Raw genomic sequence first — 18,894 nt, forward strand, 5'->3', positions numbered from 1 at the left:
TCTCGTGCCTTATTAACTTTGGTTAAAGGTTAGACTTCTACATCAGTTTGAGCATCAGTGATAGCTTAAAGTATTAGAATTGTGGAAAAGTTTGGGTTGAAAGGGACCTTTAAAGGTCATCTGGTCTGACCCCCCTGCCCTATCTTCCAGTGTATCAGGTAGGCTAGAGCATGTTGCTGTGCTTCTAAGCAAATGAAGAGACTAATACTAGTAGTCTTCCATGCTGATATTAAGGTTACACTTTTTCATTCTTCTTTTTCTTGTCTAGTGGTTTAACAGCTGAAATGGTGATTTTTCAGCTGCATTGTATTCTACAATGTATTCATTGTACTTTTGAAGTGTGTTTGGACTGAAGTCTGAAGTGTTGATAATACAATATATATGCAGCATTGAAAATTTTGACCAGTCTAAAAGTTTCTTACTGAAAGCAGTGAGGTTTGACCAGCAGCAAGCTTTCGTTAGCAATGTATAGTCAAATAGATAACCAGCCTCTACTCCTGATTTTTAATGGTGTGGGGTTTGGGTTTTTTTTTGTTTTGGTTGGTTTATTTGGGTTGTTTTTGTTTTGTTTTCTCCAAGAAGAAACTAGATATAGCTTCAAAGTAGCATTACTACAACATTCAAACAAATAATTTTGGGTTTGTCTTCAGAATAATCTGGTGTGTACTCCAAACACTGCTATTAGAACATTTCTATAGTAAAACTAACTTTCACTGTGGTGTTTAGCTTTTAGTTTGGATGCTGAGCAGCCGGATTATGACTTGGATTCAGAAGATGAGATCTTTGTCAACAAGTTGAAGAAAAGAATGGACATCTCTGCTTTGCAGTTTGAGGAGATGATAGACAGACTAGAAAAGGGCAGCGGTCAGCAGGTACAGTGGTACTTTGAATACAAAGAATTTGAAATACATGCTCTATGTATTGCTATATCAAAGTGACATGCTGGGTTTTACATTTAGCCAGTCAGCCTGCAAGAGGCCAAGCTGTTGCTGAAGGAAGATGATGAATTGATCAGAGAAGTCTATGAGTACTGGATTAAAAAGAGGAAAAACTGTCGAGGTCCCTCTCTTATACCAGCAGTGAAACAAGAAAAGCGAGATGGTTCCAGCACAAATGACCCTTATGTTGCTTTTAGAAGACGAACAGAAAAGATGCAGACACGAAAAGTAAGTAAATCTATTCCTCCCTCTGCTTTCTTTCTCTTCTTTTCCTGTCTCTTGAAAAGTAGCTTATATAAAGAAACAATTCCGCTATGTAGTATAAAGCAGTAAAAGTTGGGATGTTCTTTTGTTTTAATTTGCAAGGGGAAAAGCATAAAAGAAACTACTTGAGGGCAGCTGTTGAACAAAAGTTTATATGCATTATTTTTTCACTAAATCTGCTAAACCTACTTAGAGCATTGGTAGGCTGTAGCTCATTGATAACATACACATGCTTCTCTTTTTAGCATGTATTTTTTCTTGTAATATATAAATATTTAGAACTTTAACAATATTATTTAAATGATGTGGGGAAACGTATACACTATGTATCTACAGAATCGAAAAAATGATGAAGCATCTTATGAGAAGATGCTTAAGCTGCGTCGAGATCTGAGTCGTGCAGTAACCATCCTGGAGATGATAAAGAGGAGGGAAAAAAGCAAGAGAGAGTTGCTACATTTAACACTGGAAATTATGGAAAAGAGGTAATGTTACTGAAAATTTGCTGCAGAAAGCTTTGGGGAAACTACTTCGTATATGGATTCCCACAAATGCTTAGAATAGTGAGAGGTTTTTAGAAGTATTTACTCTTTCACATTTACAGGAAAAGCATATTTTAGTATACGGTTATAGAGGGGGGGGAAAAAACCCCAAAAAAACGTCAGGAAGTTGCTTATTATGGCAAAGTGACCCAACACACGCATCTACATTGTTTTGTTACATGTGTACGTATATTCAAGTGAATGTATATAGCCTATCTATTATACAGGAAAAGAGCTCTTAGTTTCAGGTAAATTCAGTTGCAAATTTGTGTTAAATACGTAGATTAAGGAAATCCCAGCTAATTTTAAGGTCATTTCCAATCATTACCATTCTCCTGTTGCTTCATTATCCTCACTCTTTTTTATCAAAGCTTTATCTAATACCCTCTTGAGGAAAACAAGCAAGCATTTCATACAGTATAAAATGTTGCTCTGTGAGTCATCTCCAACTAGCACTTCTCTTGACATCCTGTTTGTCAGCTGTGCTAAGACCAAATGCTCTGCTCTGTCAGCTGTCACTTTCCTGGTCAAGTGGGGATCACATTTGCAATGTGAAGTTGTTCTTTAGGTTGATACTTAGAATCTCAATAGGCTTCAGTATCCATGTTTGAAAACAAATGTTATGAGTCAGTATCTTAAAGTTCTAAAACTCATTTAAATGTCTGGCAGCTTAGGGAGACAAGTTGAATGTCTCTATGGGCAGTTTTTTCAAGCAGTGACTATTTTCAGTAGAAATAGAGAGGGGAGAATCTCAAAGATTTTCCAGTAGCTTTTTCAAGAAGAGAAGCTGTTGAATAGAGGAAAGACTCTTATGCCCTCCTCAGAATGGAAAACTGCACTTCAACTCAGCACTTTCCACAGGACTTGAAATGCAGTATATTTCATGGGTCTGCTTGTTGTGAAAATATTCCATAATACAAAAGAGAGAGGATTCATAAATAAGGCACTCTGCCTCACTGTATAAAATCTTTTGGGTGATAAATGTATGTTTTAACATACATTTAACTAACACTTGTTAGTACTGTCCCCAAGTGAGGGGATTGGGAAACCATTTCCTGTTCTTTCCTTCTGGTTTCTGCTTCTCTCCTTTACAGTATTGTATTTTGGTGATGTTTTACAGACTTTACAGGGAATTATCATTTTAATTTATTTGTCAGTATTAGTTATTGCAATGAAGTTTCCATGTTCCTAGTCCTGTTTTCTGCAATAATACTTACTATACTTCTTACTGTTGTCCTGGATGCAGTACCCCAAGATGCAAGTATTAGTCTGTGTTCTCTGTTGTGCACTTCTTTAACAGACATACATTGTAAATGTTCCAACAAATAAAAAATATTTCTGATTTCAGGTATAATTTGGGTGACTACAGTGGAGAGATCATGTCTGAGGTCATGGCACAGCGGCAGGCGATTAAACCTACCTATGCTATTCCCATCATTCCTGTGACTAACAGCAGTCCTTTTAAACACCAAGAAGCTATGGAACTGAAAGAATATAAAGTTAAAGTGAGTAATGTCAGTAACCGAGTTTCTGGTTCATGCTGTTACTATGCAAGATACAATATTTTTAGGATGGGAGGAGGGGAAAGCTTCTTGAGACTGGAAACAGATTAGCAAAGCTGCAGTTGGAATAAAATGCTTTATTCTGTTTGAGTTGTGAGGATAACATACGGACTACTGCCAGAAATAAAGGAAGTATAGACCAACTACAAACAAAAGGATACATGCAATTGTATTCTTATTCTGGGGGATAGGAGTGTTTTTCTCCAATACTGTCCATAAAGTTAGGCTATCCTGAACAAAACTGTATTTATTACCTAAATATTGGACAAAGATAGGACTAATAAGGTAAAACCCATATCTTGTTCTAAATTATGCAATTACTTTAATCTGGATGGTTGTTTTGTGGAGGTTTGTTGGTTGGTTTGGTTTTTGTTTTGTTTTGGGTTTTTTTAAATATGATCCGCTGATATTCCCAGCATGCTGTATCTCTTTTGTTTGGCTTTATATTTAAGTAAAGTATCAAATAATCCTGCTTAAGTTAGATAGCTGACCAGCACTTTTTTTTCCTACAGGCTTTAATTTTGTGTCATACAAAGCATAGCTACAGTGCCAACAACTGAGCATATTAAATAGGTCAGGTAACACAGGAGAAATGCTGAGGTATAAGAAGTCTTTGTTTAAAATTCAGGTTATAACTGAAGAATGTCCAAAGGCTGCTCTGCATCTGACAAGGTGGCTTGAATCAGTGAATACTTCTGTTGATAGCAGAGCATTGTAACTGAGGTGGCTGGAGTGTACTTATCTATTAGTGATGTTGGGTCAATGCAGTGTCTTGCAGGTTGAAAAAAATCTGTTTCATGGAAACTTGGGAAATGCACTGAAACTTGACTTTGCATAGTATGGGAAAAGAGAAGTCTAACTTCTGTTTTTGTCTTTAAAGCATTGTTTGGTACTTAGTAATTCCTTAACACTGCATTAATGCCTAGCAATTTAAAATGTTAGTGAATAAAAATGGTGCCTCATGCAGATCATTATATATATTTTGGTATACTTCTTCAAAATAGTGCTGTTACCTTAACTGCTAGTGTTTTATCTAACATGGATTGAGCAAACAGTGCTTGATTTCACCTTGTCTGTTAAATGTTTCAATTACTGGAAATGAAATACAAATACTCATGAAACAACCGAGTTTCATGATGATTGAGTGGTGAGGCACTGGCACAGGTTGCCCAGAGAAGTTGTGGGTACCCCATCCCTGGCAGTGTTCAAGGCCAGGTTAGACAGGGCTTTGAGCAAACCTGGTCTAGTGGGAGGTGTCCCTGCCCATTGGAGGGGGCTTGGAACTAGATGATCTTCAAAGTCCCTTCCAACCCAAACCATTCTATGTTTCTGTGACTGCATATTTTGCTATCAAAATGATATGCATTCACTTTTTAGCTTCCTTACATAGGAGTTTTCTTAAACTCCTATTTTAATCTTATTTGCTTGTGTGTGTAATTTTATGCTGCTTTTTACTTTCTTGCAGCAGGATAAACCTGATGTTATTAGACCCAAAAGAAAGTATGAGAAGAAGCCAAAAGTCTTACCTTCATCTGCTGCTGCTACTCCTCAACAGACAAGTCCTGCTGCACTGCCAGTCTTTAATGCTAAAGATTTGAATCAGTATGATTTTCCTAGCTCAGATGAAGAACCTCTCTCCCAGGTAGGACCTCTAGAGTTCTATGCTATTCTTAAGGTCAGAATAGAAGTAAAAGTCATCAATTTACTAGTTTACATACACACTTCATTGTCTCTTCAAAGGTTTTGTCTGGCTCTTCGGAGGCTGAGGAAGAAAATGATCCCGATGGTCCTTTTGCCTTCCGTCGGAAAGCAGGCTGTCAGTACTATGCTGTAAGTAAAAATTCCTTACGTAGCATAAGACAGAGCATCATTGTGGGGAAAATACCTTGTGTTTAATTGTTACAAATTATTTTAAGCCTCATTTAGACCAACCTGGCAACTGGCCATGGAGTAGCCCTAAAGAGGGAAGATTAGGAGATGTGCGTTACAGATACTGCTTAACCACCCTCACCGTACCCCAGAGGTGTATTGGGTTTGCACGAAGACGGGTCGGCCGTGGTGGAAGGTAAGTGCTGCATTATTGTTGCTTTTTTAAAAAAATAAAAGAAAAAAAATTGGACATAAACAGCAAAGTTTAAAAAACCCAAATCCCTCAAGAATGGAGACATCAGAGAAATTGACTTTTTAAATGCTACCATTTGATACAAGTTTCCTTAGCTGGTTAATGTCTCCATTTTTATTTTGCAGTAGTGGGAACTGCTTTAATCCTGTTTACTTAAATGGTTCTAAGGTTTCTTATTGCTAGCACTCCCCAGGTTTTGAAGTGAAAATACATACGTGTTTTCAGTTGTGATTGGCAGTTTGTGTTTAAACGATTTGCATAAATGTCTTCAAATAGTAGTATTTAAAAATAGCAAACCCCAACTCTTTCAAAAAATGCTTTTCTGACTTTGGACCTTATTTGGTGATTTGGCAGTTGTAGAGGAGAATTTTGGGAGGAATGCTTGCAAGTGACAATAACTGATAAATTTCAAACATTGTCAAAAATACCAAAGAATTAAGGACTTCGTTCAGATATTTTGCTTCTAGGCATCATTATTGAAAACAATTTATAAATTGTTCAGTGTATAAGTGCTGTTTCTTAAATATTGTATGATGTCTTTAAGAAAATGGTCCATTTATATTAAATGTTAATTAAAAAAAAGTAAGGATGTGATTTGGCTTTCAGGTTAATGTTTAGCACCTCCTCATATATTAGCAAGTCTGGCGTATCAGCAAAATCAGAATGGGACCTGGAAGTCCTTAATGGGGTTTTGCAAGGGGATTTGGAAATTAATGTATGACATCCCCACTGCACTGGGATGGTTGTAGGTATACTCGGTACACGTGGGAGTAAGGCTTTTGAACTGAAGTTCCTTAAGCACTTATAGTTTATTCTGGGTTTTGTTTTTTCTTTGCATTGTGGAACTCTTATCTTCCAGCCTGATTTTTTTTTTTTTTAAGAGAGTGTTCTTGCAGTGTCTCAATATATACATGATAATGTACATCCGCTGCTCAAACAGTAAAAGCTAGAATATACATGTGAAGAGAAATCTCATGTTCTACTCACTGTAAAATAATAATGCATTGTGTCTGGTTGGGGTGCTTGTTCTAGAACAGTTTTATGTAGTTTCTTCTATCCCTGTGTCATCTGCAAGCACACATGGCGAAGTGGTGACTTCCTTCGTATTTTCTTGCCACTGTGTAATTCTGTGTTGTTTTCCTGGTTTTAGGGTGCTACTAGACAGAGCGCATTCGGACTACGATAATACATTTCATCAGCTGGATTTGGAAATGTTTTCCTCATCACAACACTCTTCAATCAGTCAATTTGCCAATACCTCAGAAACAAATACCTCGGACAAATCTTTCTCAAAAGACCTCAGTCAGATACTAGTCAATATCAAATCATGTAGATGGCGGCATTTTAGGCCTCGGACACCATCCCTACATGACAGTGACAATGACGAACTCTCCTGTAAGAAATTATACAGGGGTATAAATCGAACAGGCACAGCACAACCCGGGACCCAGACATGCAGTACCTCTATACAAAGTAAAAGTAGCAGTGGTTCAGCACATTTTGGTACGTTCATTTTGACAAACTTGCTTCTAGAAATTTTAAACTTGGCTCAGAAAATGCAGAGTATCACTAGGTCATCCATACTCTACATTGTAGTCTATTTTGATAACAGCCCATCTTCACTTTTATCTCTATTTGCTACATAGAGTGTTTATTTGTATTTGTTGCTAGCAGTAGTGTACTACATTTCAGACTTATGCAAATGCTACCTTGGTGTGTAATTATTATTTTAGAAATACGAAGGTTTGGAAACCACTGTTGTGTAGGGTTTAAGTTGACTCTGAAGATCTGAATTTTTAACATTAAAAATATGTTGATTTAAATGTTGATGTAAATACTACGTTCCAAATTTTTTATAGTACAAGGTGTGGTGGTGGGAAATATTTAGTTAAAATGCTTCCGTTTAAAATCCCGGCATGTTACAAATTCTTCTTTGAACTTACCTGAAATTAAATGCCATTTCCCATCTGAAAAATACCCAGCCCACCCCCACTGATGCATCTGCTCATGCTTGGTAAAACTCTCAGACTAATCACCTCTACATCTTGTCAGCAAGTGGCAGATTACATCTTACAGAACCTGAATTACACAATTGAGGACCCGACTATTGAGTAAACTTGATGTGGTGTTAATTGTTTTTTAATTGGAATACTATTGAATGGCATCACTCTTACATTGGGTTATTCACTCTGGAAGACTGGTATTTACATAGCTAGATGTAAACTTGAATTTTGATCAGAGGGTAGATGGAAAACCTGGATAATGTTGGAGTGGGGTGGGTGTTTTGGAGATTTGCTCAACCCAAGAGTGTTACTCTGGTATCAAATGACTTCAGTTGTGTTTTCCAATATATCTTGCACCTTTTCTCCCTACACCACCTGTTGGGTTTTTTCTGCAGATTCTTCCTCTTTGCATTTTTAGACTTAGTGGGCAGCTTTGTTCTGCTGCTTTATTTCATGCTTCCTCTCTGTGCTGTCTTAGAGTAGGTCCTTATCCTCATCCCCAGTTCTTTTCTCTTTTATGACTCTTCTTGCTGGAAATGTGTTAGGGATAAAACTGAAGGCTCTTTTAGTTTGTGATCTAAGTACGACATTTAAATTCTGCCCCTCTAGTGTTTCAAATCAACCAAGTTCAGAACTGAATGAGGGCAGCCTCTGCCTAGTGACCAGTCTGAACTCTGACGAAATGGTAGAGTAAGGTTACTACTGTGAAAACAAAACTAATGCGATGAATAGCTTACATATGCACTATAAAGTATTAAGGAGCAATTAGTGACATCTGAAAATCACATAGACTTGAAAAATTGGCTGAGTTTAAAGTACATGTCTGTGTGTGTATATAATAAACACACACATCCCCTATAGAGTCTTTTTTCCTAAAATAGGTGATTAAGATATTTATCTTCATCACGCAATTATTATTTATGGTGATGAGTTCTGTAGAAGGTTTTAACTGTGTGATTGTATTTTGAATCCTGTGGCAAGGTAATACATAGTTGTAAGTACCTAGCATATTGTATTCACTTGTGCTTGGAATTCTATGCAGATGGTTTCTTAAAGTTAATATTCCAAGCTTTTCCAAATTTAAATGTCATGCAGTTTAGATTCATATATAGATGCAAATATAAGTATGTCTGAATACATAAATATACTTCAAATTAGTTATGACTAATTACCATTTGTTATTACCATAACCAAGTAGATTGTACTTGCATAATTATTTGTAATCTTAATTGGGATTCTTGTGGCATTGGGGGTGTATATAAGTATGTGTATATGAGTATGTGTATATGTGGTGTAATGATGACTGTCTGTTTAGGTGTTTGAAAGGAGCATCTTGGTGCTGTTTTGTTTTCTGGTGTTCTCCTTTCACTTTCTTAAAGGATTCTTTAAGATACATTGACTACACAGATTACAAGTGTGTTTGTCTCATACGTATGAGTTTGACTTCTTCAAAGGTGCATGTCAGTTGGGGCTGCAGCAGCTGAGTAATGTTGTCTTGCTGTCTGTAGCAAACACTGTAAAGGCCATCAGGTGTGTAATGCGTACTGAAGTTTTTCTAATAGTTACTACAGATTTACAACCCTGTGTGGTGTCCCAGTTCCTTTTTCTTAGCTGTCTTTAAAGCTGAGAGTTTGTAGGTGTGGATTTTTAGGTTAGCTTCTCTTTGCCTTTTAAGGTTTTGAGGTGGCAGTAGGTCTTCTTACCAGAAAATAGTTATTAATGCATCGCTGTTTTTAAAAAATCCTTTTATCTTCTCACTGCTTCTGTGAGTTGTGGTCAGACCATGTTGCTTAGATTTAAAATGAAGCTCATCCTGAGATTCTCTAGTGTCCAGCAGAGGTGGTCATGTTGCTGTGTTTATTTTGCATCATCACATGGTAAGTTTTGGCTGTTTCCATATTAAGTCTAGAGAAGTCTTGAGCTTTTTCCATCTCGAGTTATGCAGACAAATGCTGCTGACATGGAAAAAGTGCTGTGGAAAACCTTGCTTTTCAAGTCTGTTATACATAGCCAGCACAGGTGTGAAGTTGCTTTCTGCTGGAGACTTGATATTAGATGTGTTACATCCGTATTTTTGGATGCTTGCATCTAGTAATCAAAAGTTTGAGACATAGAAAGCTGCACAGCATGTATAATTCTGTTGCAGCCTTGAGTTTAGGAGGCTGACCAGAGATGCCTGTCGTAAGTGAAGGATTTGAGCACTGGTTCCCAGGCTCCACAGTAAGACCAGGCAATCGTCTTGCGTTCTCTTCTTTTCTACCTTCATCCAGAAGCTGGGTCACTTGAAAAGAAACTCTGCAAGCTATCAAGACTGAAGAGGCTAGCAGTTGACTACATTCTGCTCACTGAATTTCTAATTCTTTCCTTGAGAAGAAGCTTAAGTATTCTAGCAGAAGACTTACTGAAAAATCTTAAAGATATTTGTGACTGTACACCTTACTGTACATGAAACCCTGTGGGCATCCAGAATATAGTTAAGGAATACAGAGTAGCTTACCTTACATTTTCTTATAAACTAGAAATTTAGATGATGTACTCTCAGTTGTGTTTTGCTATTCAGTAACTTTTTCCGTGGGGAATAAGATGGAAATAACATTTTTCCAAGTAAACTCAGATGCTTTTTTGCATCTCTTAATCTGCTTTTTAAAAGCAAGTTTGCGTACTTGGGGGTCTAGCAGGATGGTGAACTCTGCTTCCATTTCCCAAATGTATGTTTAGCATTTCCATCTCCAAATTTGTAATGTTGGTTGATGGATCTGTACTGAGGTTTTTTTTGAGCTGTCATTAAGAATCTCTGACACCTATCTTCAGGCATCCCTTTCCTGGAAGGAAGCAGGAGAAAACTCCTCAGTCTTTGTGGCAGTGTTGAGATCTTTTTATTTAACCCTTGTATCTGTAATAGTCTCAGCGCTGCTGCCTGTTTTACTGTGTTCCCTTTTCCAAATGCTGGTTTTCACATTGCAGGATGAACTTGGTCATGAAAAGTACTGACATTTGTAATGGCCATCTTCAGTTATCATTGGAACTTAACAGTCTTGGCCCATCTGTGGCTAAGACATTGAGATCCTAGTTGAAGAAGCAACGGACTTGGGAGTAACAGATGTTGATAACCTACCCTAGGTTTAGTTGAAGGAGCACATTTTAAAAGGAAAAGCTGCTTTTGTCTGAGAAATGTGACTGGGGGTGGGAGAAGAGTCAACATTTACTAAAACATCTGAGCGCTTTTGGAGACTTTGAGACTTCACAGTTTTATACTAGATTTTCTTACTCAGCTTCAGCCCAGTTGGAGTAATACTTTGCTCCACAGTGCTGGATCTTTGGGCTCATGTAAGCTGTTACACTTTGTGTGCATCCCATGGAAGGATGGTCATGTTTATAACTGTGGAGTAAACTGTGCATACCCCAGCTGGCCTGTGACATTTTTGTGGAAACCTGTACTAAGAATGATGGGCAGACAAATATAAATGCATAGCAAGCATTCTAGCTTTCGTTCAATGGCTAGAAAAATTCCTCAGTAATTATTTTCTGTCTGTTTTTCTTCTACTACCAAGTAGGGAGTACAAATATAGATCTTACATCTAGTTTATAATTTCTAAGTCTAGAGTTCTGATGTTAGGAATTTCACACTTAAGTTTTATTGGACTGAAATATAAGGCTGTTGTAATAATCAAGGGTGTGATGATTCATGTTCTCATAGTGTCTAATAATGCCATGTGTAAGTAAAATCAATCTTGAACTTCTTTTCAGAAAGTGAAACATCTTTGGGCCTGGTGCATCAAATACTAAATCACACTGATGGCTCTAAGTCTCTCCAATCTTCTGAATTCACTGGTGAGAACTTGCTATACAGTAGAAAATCTTTAACCAGGCAATGTAAGCCAGATAACATCTCTCATAAGATAGAGATAAAAAATGTGATGTTCTGGGTTACTTAGTATTGTGAATGATGTTTGCTTTGCATGCACTTTGGCATTAGTAACCACTAATTGTTCTCTTACACAGCAGGGATGTGATGCTTTCATGTATTTCCCTTAAGGAAACATTGTAACATGATATATCATCTTTCTACACACTTCAGCAATTCTTGTAGTTTATGGGATTTCTCAATTGCAAGCTTTAGTTACGTGGTCTTTCTTCTGTTACCTGGTTGAAAATGCCTTTTTAATGGCCATCACCTCAGCTGAAGGTTCAGGGAATTCCACACTCCGAATGGACTTTTAGAGAGGTTCTTTGAACCCAACATTTCTGCTCATGAAAACAGATACTTAATTTGATGTTATGAAGAAACTGCCTTTTTTTTTTTTTTTTTTTAAGTTACTCTCATCGAAATATCTAATTCTTTAGATGTTTGACAGGACTGTAGCATTTGTTGAAAGGTTTAATTAAGCTGTATGAGTCTCTAGTATTAAAAATATTTTTAATCTTATTTTAAAAAAAAAAGAGCTTACCTCGGTAGGTCATTGTGTTTACTCCACCAAGCTTGCTCAGTTTCCGAAGCAGATCTAGGGAGCATCTTCTGTTCAGGAAATCAGAAGGAATTCTAGTAGAGGGACCAGGCATTTACACATGCGTTTTCTGCTCTCCAGGATATACTTGGTAGGTTTTAGGAAGTTGGTTCTTGTGGTCAACTTTTTTCAAAGTCTGTATTTTCCTACTTAAGGGATGCAGAGTAACAACTAGTGAGTCACCTCACAGTAACACTTGCAGCAGTAGTTGGGAGGGGAGGCTGTGGCTGCTTAGCATGCAAAGACTGATCTGTTCATACAGATTGCACAGCTAGCCTCCCTTCTCACTGGTTTGGCCATTTCTGGGAAGGACTTGCTTTTTCAGAGAAGCTAAACATAAGCTACAGCGTTATAAGGTTAGTACATATTAAATGCTGTGGTAAAACTAGTTAGCACTGTAAAAATAGTCTCATATTGCAGTATAAAACTGCTGGGAGCTATGGATCTCTGAGAAGTCCAATGACAGCATCACTCTTACTCTGTGCTTCAGAAAAAGCCACCTGTTGAGTATCAGCATCCCACAGAATTCAGTAGATACGCAAACAGAATTGAAAGGCATCATTCAGCGGCTTAATTAGAGTAAAAAAGGGATATGTCATTATCCCAGAAATTACAAATATCTTGCTTATAGTCATGTAAATGGTTGTAGAAAAACACACTCATAATGTAGTGTGCAATAACTCAATTTTTTAACAACACAAGATTGGTGGCTGTCACTAAGGAGATACTAAGCAGTCATTTATCCTGTCAGTCATTCTCGGTAATGTACAATGGTTCTTTCCTTGTGTTCATAGCTGCAAACTCCTGAAAGTTTTTCTTCTACTTTCCATTCCTTTTTGCAGTCTGTAAGCCAGAAAACATTTCTCTTGCTTGCTGCCAAAGTATGGCACTAATTCAGCTGCAGAATAGGTGCATGCATCTCCCAAGCTACTAAATGAAGAGGATAACAGCATAACACAACGTACTGACTTAAAATCCTGGAGGTTGTCTCAACTGAAATGTTAAACTTGATTCAGAATTCTACTAGAAACAACTCTGAAGCATACTGGCTTTTAATTGTTCCAGTTCAAAACAGTATGCTGCAAACAAGCAAGTAAGAAGCATTTGTGTAGTCTAGTCTCGGTAAAATTTGAGCTACCCATCTTTTGACAGCCATCTTGAGAGCTGGATAACTCCAGGTAGGGTTGTGTCTTGAAGATTCCTAATGGTTCAGGTCAGGAAGGGAGTTGGGTCAGGATAACTTAAGGAGTCAGGTGACTTGCATACATTACTAAAAGTGTTTTGGAAAGTATGTAAAAGTTTTGGGAGAAGGTACAGTCGTTAGCTATGAAAGACAGTTGAGATATTCTGAAATGATAATGTTCTTACTTACAGTATATCAGTAGTGGTGGTTGAGGTATTCCCACCTCCACCCTTCACTGGATTCTGTGTAGTGAATGAAACTGGATGTTTTGTCACTGTCCAAATCAGTAAATTCTGTAAACAGTCATTACTGTATGGTGGAATCATGACTGCTGTGGCCGTAGCATGCTGTTTGAGAAGAGTCTAAACACTGCGCTTCTGTCTAGGGCTGCTGAAGCGAGAATCTGTTTTAAAATCTCGTGTCATCTTTAACCATTGAATGTTATGTTTTGTCCTTTTTTTAACTTGAAGCTGTTGTCCAGTTATCTGTTGCTTTACTAATTTTTTTAAAGCTTTGGAGGTCTCCAGTAATATCAGGAACATGTAACTTTGTGTAACAATGCTCTTCTGAGTTACCAGAAATGTGGGTGCTGATTGAAGTATATAGAAGAGGTCTGGGCTTGCTTCTTGCCTGATATTTTTGTTTTTCCAGGCAGATAAAGACCAGTGTATGACACAAAAGATAATTACATTAATTTTTGCTACTTCTGCCTCTACCATTTTTCTCTGGCACAGAGAGGTGAAATATTTCCAGCTGCAGCCTTTCTCTTCAGAATAAAAATGAGAAGAGGTAGCAAAACTTCTGGAAGAAGGTTCTTGGGGACACTGTTACTGTTTTTTTTGGAGAAAGTGGTGTTAATAAGATGCTAAGTTTGGCACCTGTGCAGTTGCATCCATGCTAGCTTTGTAGGCAAGAAAAATTCTCTGCAAGTCATATAATTAACCCATTAATAGTGGCTACATTTTTATGGTCTGCAGTGCATTCTACTTTAATTGCTTTTTTAAAAAAGACAGTTGAACTTAGCCTAGCTCTTTGAGGAATTTAAGGCTGTGACTGCAAATGTAGAGGCACAGACAGTCAGTACACCCATGACTTCACTGTGCTGAACGTGTGTGATTTTCCCGGAACGCCTTCCCCAATTCCAGTCACAATTGTCTTGCAGTAAAAGAATATCGCAGTAAAGAATGCCACAGAAAATGAATATGTAAAGTTAAATAGGCGGAAGTACTTTCATGTAGAGTACATACAAACATTTTTTTATGCATGGGAAGGATTGTTTTTAGAAGCAACTTACATATAGGCTTATTTTTTCAACTGAAATGTCATATAGAATCACAGAACGGTTTGGGTTGGAAGGGACCTTAAAGATCATCGAGTTCCAACCCCCCTGCCATGGGCAGGGACACCTTCCACTAAACCAGGTTGCTCAAAGTCCTATCCAGCCTGGCCTTGGAACACTTGCAGGGATGGGGCAGCCACAGCTTCTCTGGGCAACCTGTGCCAGTGCCTCACCACCCTCACAGTGAAGAATTTTTCCTAATATCTGATCTGAATCTGCCCTCCGTCAGCTTAAAACCATTCCCTCTTTTCCTGTCACAGCTTTCTTGTAGGCCCCCTTTAGGTATGCTGGAAACTGCTCTAAGGTCTCCCTTCTGCAGGCTGAACGAGCTGTCAGCCAGCTCTTCCAACTCTCAGCCTGTCCTCATAGGAGAGGTGCTCCAGCCTTTGGGTCATTTTGATACAGACTGTACTCTGAGAGCAGTGTTAGTGAGCGGAAGACATGGTGGCTTTTAATGGAAGAGGAATAAAGTATGCTATGTCCTAATTTGCAGGTCTTCAAAAGAAATAGTAGTCAGTAGTAATGTATTCAATAAAGCCTTCAATGTAGTGCTGCTTCAGCATGGAGAGGGAAGAGCTAGCTTATGTAATTACAATCTATAACCTCTTCTGGTATAAGCATCTGGATATGCTATGGAATGGAAAAGGAATATCAGTTAGATTATTGTAGGAGACTCTAGCTTACAGCAGTCCTTTAATGGGCAGTGTTGTGTGTCTAAACTGGATGAAAGTGATTAATTCAGAATCTCACAGTAAATCTCTGATAGTGCTTTAACTAGTGTTTTGAAATGTCTAGTAGGTTTTTACCTGTAGTGAGGTAAACAGCAGAAACGTTGCTGACTGTTTTAACCTAAATTGGAAAACCTGAAATAAATTGTTCTCAAGAGTATTTTCAGATATGACAGGTAAATAGCCATTTCCATGGTATTTTCAAGATGTTCTTTTGTAAGTGTATTTGGATATTTGAGCAGAAGTAAGAGATGCAGTTTGAATGTAGATGAGAATGGTGATCGTGTTAGGGTTCTTCTGTCACTTGTTTACTTTGAGAGCTGTGTAACTGTTCTCATAGCAGTGGGAAACTTAGAGCTGTAAGGGTCACAGAGTACTTAAAAAGAAACATACTGATGCACAGTTTGAAAAATACAGTTATTCTAAATGTCCCAGGAAGAAGGGGACGCTTACAGGACACTTAAAGGCTGTCCTAAGTAATGGCTGTCCTAAACACACACAGCTTGTCTCAATAAACTTATCTACTGCTTTTCCAAAAGAAAATTATGTTGGAGATGGTTAAACCAACACAGGTGGCTGTGCTTACAACTCTTTTTCATAGCTAAAATCTGATGTGTGCGTAAGGCTTGAAAACTGAAAATAACTGCTAATAAATTTACTTAGTCAAATGGACAAAAATGAGATGGTTATGACGATGGAAATTTTAATTCAGTCACAGATGGTGGTGTAACATAATCCTTTTTGCCCATTTCCCTCTTTCAGTCTGTGAGTCATCTTTATTTACATCACTTATGCAACCTATTCCTAAGCAGTATAGAATCATAGAATGGTTTGGGTTGTAAAGGACCTTAAGGTCATCTAGCTCCAACCCCCTGCCATGGACAGGGATGCCTCGCACTAGACCGTGTTGCCCAAAGCTCTGTCCAACCTGGCCTTGAACACTGCCAGGGTTGGAGAATTTACCATATATATTATCATATATATTTGTGTCATACTGTAGAGTAAGTACCTAACTAATAATACATGAAACTGTCTATGTCACTGGCACTCTGTTGGCTAAACCATTCCACTTCTAAACTTTAGGAGTTTTAAAAAACAGTAAGTCACTACTAACTAACCAGTATAAATGAAACATCTATCTGTAGCAGAACAGTACATGCATTTTTCTCCCCCTGCTACATACTGTTCAGCTTTCTACATGTTTGTCTTTATGTGCTGAAGCTCTGAAGCTTTCTTGCTCCAACTAATGTGTTTGGTGACAGTTAAAAAAAAAATCCAAAGGGCGTTTAGTTTATATAAAGTAGAATTAAAATTTAAACATCCACTTCCTAAATATTTGGTTTAAGAATTACACTTTTAGGTTTGGGGTTTTTCTTTCTTAGTGAAGGCATTTATGAGTGGTGTTACCACTAAGCTATTCCCCTAGGAATAACTTTAAAACATTGAAGAAGTAAAGCAAGTTGAAACGATATTTAATGAGCATTGGGAAATAATTTGCCATTTATGGCAACATAAATAAGTGCTACATCCCTACTTGAAGTATATTACTTACAAAAAATTAGTAACTTGAATGTAACCGCAGAATAAAAATTTATAGCTTCAAATGCTCAGATAGTAAAGTGCTAGTAATAATTTAGTGCTATTTCCAGTACATGATCGAAGGATTTGGAACAGTGTTTAAATAAGTAAAATTAAAATATCACAAATACACTAGAAAAATGCATGCTCAGCAGTGTTTACTCTGTTTGTTTCCAAGCACTAATTCTTTTTTTGGTTAGCCAGTTGTATTGACTTGTTACTGAAGTTTAAACGTAAGGTACAATTGCTCTTCAGAACCTAGAATCCTGTTGTGTCCAGAAGCAGGAGATGATTCTAGCTTTGACAGAAACAGATTTTCTTCAGGCAGACAAGCCTGAGGAGGTAGATTAAGCAAAAGAAATTTTGAAAATTGCGATTTGTGAACAGGATTTGAGTGATTTGTTGCCGAACAGTAGCAAACTTCCCCAAAAGTGCAACTTCCACTGCAGTCTATGAATACTGGTTACAGAACTTACTTTGGGAGCATTTTATCTGAAGATAAAATTGAAGGAAAACCAGAAAAGTGTATCCTAGGCAGAATTTGCAAGGGGATTCACAATTTGGCCTTGGTTCAGTTTTGAATTGAAAACAGACTTCCTTTCTTTTTGGATAAAACATTTTATGAAGTTAATCAGTGACCTAATAACTCCCCACCCCTGGACCATCCCCTTGGGCATCCCCTTGTGAATCTGTAAGATTAATGCTGGTTTTATCAATTTTATAATTGTGGGCAAGCTGGATAAAATTCTAGTTGACTTTTGGTGCACTGATTACTGAGTCACCTTTCAAAGATCTAGGAGATAAGGATGTAGTTCTGTCAAATTCTGTGGTGATGGAGTTGCTCGTACATATGTAATTAAAAAAACCACTGTACCGTGATAGCCTGCACAGTTAGAAGCATGCCCAATCCAATGTTTCTGATTAAAACATAAATCTTAATTTTAGGTATTCCCTCCCTTCAGAATGCTGTCTGTGAGGGCCGAAAGCATGCAGTGGCCAAGTTTTGCGCATTAACCTACTTTGCTAATAATGTGGATACTGTAGTTTCACAAAATTAAAACAGTGATGCGATTATTTCTACCTGCAGTTTCTTTTTAATCAGTCATTACAGAGTTCTGGTGGTTTTGATTGTGTTTTGGTTCCCTCCTCCCCCTCCCTTTTTGGTATCTTGAGCTGAATGCAGCAGAGCAGTTAAAGCTTACATACTGAAAATCAGCTTAAAAAGGGAAGACTTGAACAAAAATTTATAGGAGGATGATAGCCCTTTTGTCATAAAGGTGCATTAAGGCTCTTAGGAACTTGCTGTGGTGTATTATTATTTTATTACTATTATTTAGGATTAAAAAATAGATGTGTTTATATACACAGCATCTACATATTTTGATGTAGTATTTTCTCGTTTTATATTTTGTTCAGCATTTACAGCCGAACAATACCAGCAACATCAACAGCAACTGGCACTAATGCAGAAACAGCAGCTTGCACAAATTCATCAACAGCAAGCAAATAGTAATTCCTCTGCCAACACATCACAGGTGAGGGATTTGTCTGTGCTATGATTTATCCCTCATTGTTTCCCACCAGGGTTCATCTCTAATTGTCAACTGTTGCCATAGAACCTTGAAACTAACCAACAGGAAAGTGGCTTTCGCCTGAATCTACATCATAGCCATTCTGTAAAGTGTTTAGAAGGGACACTGCAGGTGAGTGTGGCAGGCATTGCCTCTGCTCCCTCTTAACAAACAAAACAAACAAAAAAGATGGGTCAAGTCAATTAATGACATTTTCAAAGCCTTAGAAATATGAATTGCAGAGATCTCCAGCCATATCATTATCCTCTTGATAGTGGGGGATTTTTAGAGCAGGGTTTTTAGTTAATGACTAAAGCTAACTCCTAAATATGTCCTCCATACAGCTCTGGAAGGGTCTAATATTCATAAATATATAGCTATTACAGTGGTGATGGAAACATACAAGGCTTCAGAAGTTGTTTGCAATCTGAGCCTCTGAGTCTCTGAATTTGGTTTGGAATTTCATGAAACCATGTTGACCTGTGAAGCAATGTTCCATAGAACTTTGGAAATACGTTTGTGTTTTAAATAGTTGGGGATTTTATTCTCTGTTGCTATA

General features: G+C 37.6%; 1 protein-coding gene across 9 annotated transcripts in view; it reads left to right on the forward strand.

Annotated features, from left to right (window-relative positions):
* EPC1 (enhancer of polycomb homolog 1) overlaps positions 1–18,894 on the forward strand; it is a 63,837-nt gene that overhangs the window by 41,071 nt on the left and 3,872 nt on the right. For 5 of the 9 annotated variants that reach the window (XM_030504122.1, XM_030504133.1, XM_030504095.1 and 2 more), the window contains 11 exons: positions 727–872; positions 960–1,166; positions 1,539–1,687; positions 3,093–3,249; positions 4,772–4,948; positions 5,047–5,136; positions 5,223–5,371; positions 6,579–6,931; positions 11,179–11,304; positions 18,181–18,299; positions 18,381–18,467. In XM_030504122.1, the coding sequence (XP_030359982.1) occupies positions 727–872; positions 960–1,166; positions 1,539–1,687; positions 3,093–3,249; positions 4,772–4,948; positions 5,047–5,136; positions 5,223–5,371; positions 6,579–6,931; positions 11,179–11,304; positions 18,181–18,299; positions 18,381–18,467 (1,760 nt within the window). The remainder of the gene's footprint in view (positions 1–726; positions 873–959; positions 1,167–1,538; positions 1,688–3,092; positions 3,250–4,771; positions 4,949–5,046; positions 5,137–5,222; positions 5,372–6,578; positions 6,932–11,178; positions 11,305–18,180; positions 18,300–18,380; positions 18,468–18,894) is intronic. The other 4 variants (XM_030504085.1, XM_030504104.1, XM_030504108.1 and 1 more) reach the window with 4 other exon arrangements.

Source organism: Strigops habroptila, chromosome 1, assembly GCF_004027225.2.
Source record: "Strigops habroptila isolate Jane chromosome 1, bStrHab1.2.pri, whole genome shotgun sequence".
In the NCBI taxonomy this organism is placed as follows: Eukaryota; Metazoa; Chordata; class Aves; order Psittaciformes; family Psittacidae; genus Strigops; species Strigops habroptila.